Here is a 5,765-nt window from a genome sequence, read left to right as displayed (position 1 = left end):
AATAAGACAATCTATATTTTTTTGGTAAAAACTCTATATTTTCTTAGAATTGTTTTAAATTTTAAAGAAACGTTTAGTTATAAAATAAAATACTATTTTATTATTTGATTATATTACATATATATTTAATAATTAAAAATATCTGTTTGTTAGATATATAGATAGATATAAAAGATTATTATTATTATTATTATTATCATTCAAATTAATAAAAATATGATAACTTTCCACTAAAAAAGGAATCACATATCCTATTTTTTAGAACTGTTTTAAATTAAGAAAAAAACTATAGTTGTAAAATAAAATAGTAAGTTATTATAATTATTATAAATATATGTTTTTCTCCAAAGAACGTGGGTAGTTCTTTCAAATATGTTATATAATTAAAATTTATTTTTAAATAAGTAATTAATATTAAATTTGAAAACCTCCAAAAAAAAGAGGAAGAAGAAGAAAAGTTCTATACGTTAAAAGACAGTTTTTTTTTTTAGTGATTGAAATTTTTATTTTTAGATTTTTATATTTTAAAATTAATTTTAATAATTCATAAATTCTATTTTTTGTGGTGCTGACATGTGGCACTTTTTCTTCTCCTTTTATATATAGATAGATTTAATTATATGGAATATGCAACAACAACAACGATATATTTAGTGTAGTATCATGAGTGAGTTTTGAGGAGAATAATGTGTATGCAATCTTATTCTATCTTGTAAAGGTAGAAAAATTGTTTCTAATAGACCCTCTGTTGAAGTAAAACATATAGAAAATTAAGTATATACAAAGTAAAAACATTAGCAAAGAAGTCACGTGTTGTAAACAATTAAGAAGAGAACAAATAGGAATAATAAATAATATGATAAATAAAACAAAAGAGCCAAGATGTAATACTATAATTGAAGAAAAAGATAGTATAAGAGCGTAATAATAACAACACAAATAAGAGAACTGTCTATCTTCGACTATCTATTAATATTCTACTCTGATCCTCGACCTTCATATTTTCCTATCTAGTGTCATATTCTCGTTTGCAACTGATTGAATATATACATATGAAAGGATAAATTATCATAACACTCAGCTGATCAAACAAAAAGTTACCAATTAGTACAATTCTAAAGGTTATTAATGACTTGATAAAACTATTGAACACTATTTACATATTTAATTATACTAGACGTATACGTCTCCAGGAATGTTGAAGACAACTAGTGTCAACATGCATGTGCACATCAAACGTGTGGAACTTTTTTTTGAAGTCAAAATTGAAGTAGTTACATATATATACTTACTTTAATATAAGCAGGCAAAAAGACATCCAGTTAGGCAGGTACTGTTTTAGGTCCCCTTTGGACACATTGATTATCAATCAATTGCCATAAAAAATTGAACTTCCCCTAGTACTATTCAACTAATTGCACAGTCAAGGTCGTTATAGTGCCGCGGTCATAAGTGGAGAAACGCAAACATCCGTCCCACCCACACAATATGTTATCAGAGTAGGTAGATGTCCTGAGATTTAATCTCATTGTTATCCATCTTAAAAAGAATTTTCACATGCTTGATTCATAAAAAAGAATCAGACTTGTGCGTGAAGAATTATTGTATAACAATGTTCTAAACCGAATAACCATTCAAACAATGATGTATTGATCATGTATAAAATTTGTTATTGAGTTGTTATTGGTTTAGTCATTAGTGTATTTAAAAATCGAAAATTGAAAATCAAATTGAACCGACCGCTTACCAGATATATGATAATATAGCCGAGAAGAGAACAAAGTACTCACACAAGTTTTAATAATTGTTTGTAAATATACACCCAAAGACCATGGGAAATGATCATACGTTTTAAACATATTGAACAATAATAATAGAAGCATTTTTATATCAAACTATTGAGTTAAAAATAATTTTAGACCAAACTATTAACTGGATGTATGCATTTTTATTCAATTTGACATAGTTTAAAGCTGACCACCTTTTTCCATTTTATATATACTCAATAGTTATGTGTGTCCATGACCAACAAACTCACTAAAAAATGGATGAGTTGTCTGGCCAACTTCTTGACAAAAGAACTTAGCTGGACTTTGCTGACTTGGCATACGCGATGGACCCACCGGGTCCTTGTTAAAGCAGACACGGTGGCGTATATTGGGTCCCATTTGCACCCTTCTCTCAAGACCAAAATTCAAACAAAATACTACAATTTCTATAGGCAAAACGATTAGTCATAGTCCATACCAGAAATTTTCCAAATTTTTTTTTAGTCCACCTTCAACGTGTGCATACTTACGTCAACAATGACGAGGAAATAAAAGAAACATGTCATTATAAAAAGCTAGTCATTTCCAGCACGTTACCAGAAACTAGTGATAATATAACCAAGAAGAGAACAAAGTATGTATACAAGTTTTTAATAATTGTTTTTTAAAAAAACGTTTAAAAACAATGTTGAAATAATAAGAATATGTTTGAACCAAACTAGTAACAACAAAAATAATTTTAGTCCAAACTATAAATTGAGTGCATTTTTATTTAATTTCACATAATTTAAGGATTGGCAACGTTTTTCTATTTTATAAATAAATAGTTATATATATGTTAGGATAAGCAGCTCTGTATGTTTGTCCATGACCAACAAACTCACTAAAAACTGGATGAATAGTCCGGTCAACTCCTTGGCAAAAGAAGTTAGCTGAACTTTGCTGACATGGCATACACGCTGGACCCACCAGGTCCTGGTTAAAGAATAGCTGGCATATATTGGGTCCCATTTGCACCATTCTCTCAAGACCAAAATTCAAACAAGATATTTCAATGTTTATAGGCAATACGATCAGTCATAGTCCATACCAGAAATTTTCCAAAAAAATTTTTTAGTCCACCTTCAACGTGTGCATACTTACGTCAACAATGACGTGGAAATATAAAAAACATGTCATTATAAAAAGAGCTAGTCATTCCCAGCTTCCAAAAATACACACAAAAAAAATAAATATCTTTCTTGTATTTTCTATTTTCTCTCATAATGACTATGCATACTAGTGTTTCATCGTCTCCTCTTGGGCCGCCGGCATGTGAGAAGGATGCTAAGGCCCTTCAATTCATCGAAGAGATGACTAGAAATGTTGATTCAGTTCAACAGAAAGTTTTGGCTGAAATACTAAGCCAAAATGCCAACACTGAGTATCTTCAAAGATTCAAACTTGGTGGTGCTATGGATCGGGATACATTCAAGTCCAAAATGCCAATTGTCACGTATGAGGAAATTCAACATGATATTCAACGTATTGCTAATGGAGATCGTTCTCCAATTTTCTCATCTCATCCCATCTCTGAGTTCCTCACCAGGTGAGATTTAATTACCTAATCTTTCAAATTAGCTTATCAATGACTAATATGAATTATCATAGTGAATTAAATTCATTTCTTGTTTGTTTTGTACGTAGCTCGGGGACATCTGCTGGTGAGAGAAAGCTGATGCCCACAACTCAAGATGAGTTAGACCGGAAACAACTATTGTACAGCCTTCTCATGCCCGTGATGAATCTGTAAGTGCTATTGTAAATATGCTTTCAAGTATTTATTTTTGAACATTTCTGATTTAATTAATTTGGGGATTGTGAACAGGTATGTCCCTGGTCTAGACAAAGGGAAGGGCTTGTACTTTCTATTTATAAAAGCAGAAACCAAGACACCCAGTGGGCTACTAGCAAGACCTGTCTTGACAAGTTACTACAAAAGTGATCACTTCAAGACGAGGCCATACGATCCTTACAATGTGTATACTAGTCCCAACGAAGCTGTTCTCTGTGTCGACTCTTTCCANCCTATAGTGGAATTATTAGACTCCAGGGTTATTTCAGTTCACTTTAGTCCAGCTGCTCCTCATTGGACCCCAGAACGACAGCGTTTACAAGTCTGATGATGAAGTCAATAGTCTCACATGAGTCGAATAAAACTTTTTGTTTTGTTCTTTTTGTATCTTTATGTGTAGTGCTGAATATTCAAAGTTGATATTAATTAGTCAATCTGCTCATGGAAAGTGTTTTAGTTACATGTATATCCTTTGTTGTCATGATTGGTTTGAAATTGCAATCATATGTGTTTTCTTCCCTTTTTTTGCGGCTTTGTGTAGGTAGGTTCTTATAACCTGAACATTTACTGAAATGTCTTGTATATTCATCTTGTTCTCTGCCGCTTTACTTGACTTCCGAATTTGACCCTATTGAAATTCTATATGTTTCTTCTTGTTCTTTTTTTTGGGAAAAGGGTTAAAAATACCCTCAACGTATTGAAATTGCTCAAAAATGCCCTCCTTCCACCTATTGGATCAAAAATGCCCTCAAAGTTATTTTTAAGATTAAAAGTACCCTTCTTTAACAGAATTATGACATGGCATAAATGAGTTTACACATGGCTTTAAAGTATTGGTTCACTTGAACTTTTGATACAACTTAAAAGATCCGACCCATGAATGAATAAACCCAACCATTTTACAGACGGCTATTTTGAAGGCATTGGCTTTAAATTAAGAACTTCTGCCTTATTCACCTCAGAAAGGTATGTTGAAATATGCATAATTTAATCCATCACAAGTTAAAGATATTGCTTGTTCTTTCAACAATAAACTGGTTTTTTTAAAAAATTGAAAAAGTTTCATGTTTATTCGAATCAATTAGCCATTTATCAATACAAATCTGGATAGTAATGGTGCACTACATATTTATGAGAGATTATTGACAGCTTCATCCCAAATGAAAAAAAAAAAACCATTGACAACACCCACAAATCTGGATATTATTTATGAAAGCTTAACCCTAAAAGGAAAAAATAAACTATTGACAACACCCACAAATCTGACTATTCTCCATTGATAGTGATAGCTAAATAGCTTCTGACTATTCTCCATTGATAGTGATAGATAAATAGGTTGAGTAAGAGTAGGAGCATATGAAGAGAGAAGCAATTTTCCTAAGACCAGAAGCGATTCGCATGCTTGAGGCTATTTTTCAATTCAGAAAGATGAATCCTCCGATAAACTTCAAAAATATGGACTAATTGAAGATGCCATTAGTGTCTTCAAAATAATTGGGTTATATTAAAAATGGTTGGATTTATTCATTCATGGATGGATCCTTTTAGTTGGGTTAAAATATTCATGTGGACCAATACTTTAAAGCCATGTGTTTAATTTAAAAACTCATTTATGCTCTGGCATAATTCTGTTAAAGAAGGGCATTTTTAATCCTAAAAATAACCTTAAGGGCATTTTTGATTCAATAGGTGGAAGGACATTTTAAAGCAATTTTCAATACGTTGAAAGCATTTTTAACCCTTTTCTCCTTTTTTTTTCACCTGGAATTACCATCTATTATTTGGACATAGCACAATATATCCTAAGAATTGTAAAGCATCATTTACTATTTAATTTGGAAATATTCCTGCTTTCAAATTTGAAATCAACTTCAAGTTGAATTTAAAAATTTTCATAGCCAAATATAAATTTTCACTTTAAAAACAAAAACTATCTTCTTAAAAATTTCACAATAAAACATGACCAAACACTCACGAAACTTTAAATAGTTTTTTATACAACGTCTACACACCATTTTTTTTAGGTCTAACTAGTGAGATTTTACCGAATATGTTATTACTTATTAGTTTTGTTTTTTCAATGCGTACTACAACTCATAATTTTTCAACTTTTACAAAACAATCCATGCCCAAAAAACTAACAGACTTTTTGGCTTCAATAA

General features: G+C 30.8%; 1 protein-coding gene across 1 annotated transcript; it reads left to right on the top strand.

Annotated features, from left to right (window-relative positions):
- Positions 1 to 3,001: 3,001 nt before the first annotated feature.
- LOC125847196 (probable indole-3-acetic acid-amido synthetase GH3.1) lies at positions 3,002 to 3,931 on the top strand. Its single transcript, XM_049526870.1, has 3 exons — positions 3,002 to 3,357; positions 3,456 to 3,557; positions 3,637 to 3,931. The coding sequence occupies exons 1-3, from the start codon at positions 3,035 to 3,037 to the stop codon at positions 3,929 to 3,931; spliced, it is 720 nt and encodes a 239-aa protein (XP_049382827.1). The 5' UTR covers positions 3,002 to 3,034.
- The last annotated feature ends 1,834 nt before the right edge of the window (positions 3,932 to 5,765 follow it).

Source organism: Solanum stenotomum, chromosome 12, assembly GCF_019186545.1.
Source record: "Solanum stenotomum isolate F172 chromosome 12, ASM1918654v1, whole genome shotgun sequence".
In the NCBI taxonomy this organism is placed as follows: Eukaryota; Viridiplantae; Streptophyta; class Magnoliopsida; order Solanales; family Solanaceae; genus Solanum; species Solanum stenotomum.
This window is presented reverse-complemented; position numbering and strand designations above follow the sequence as displayed.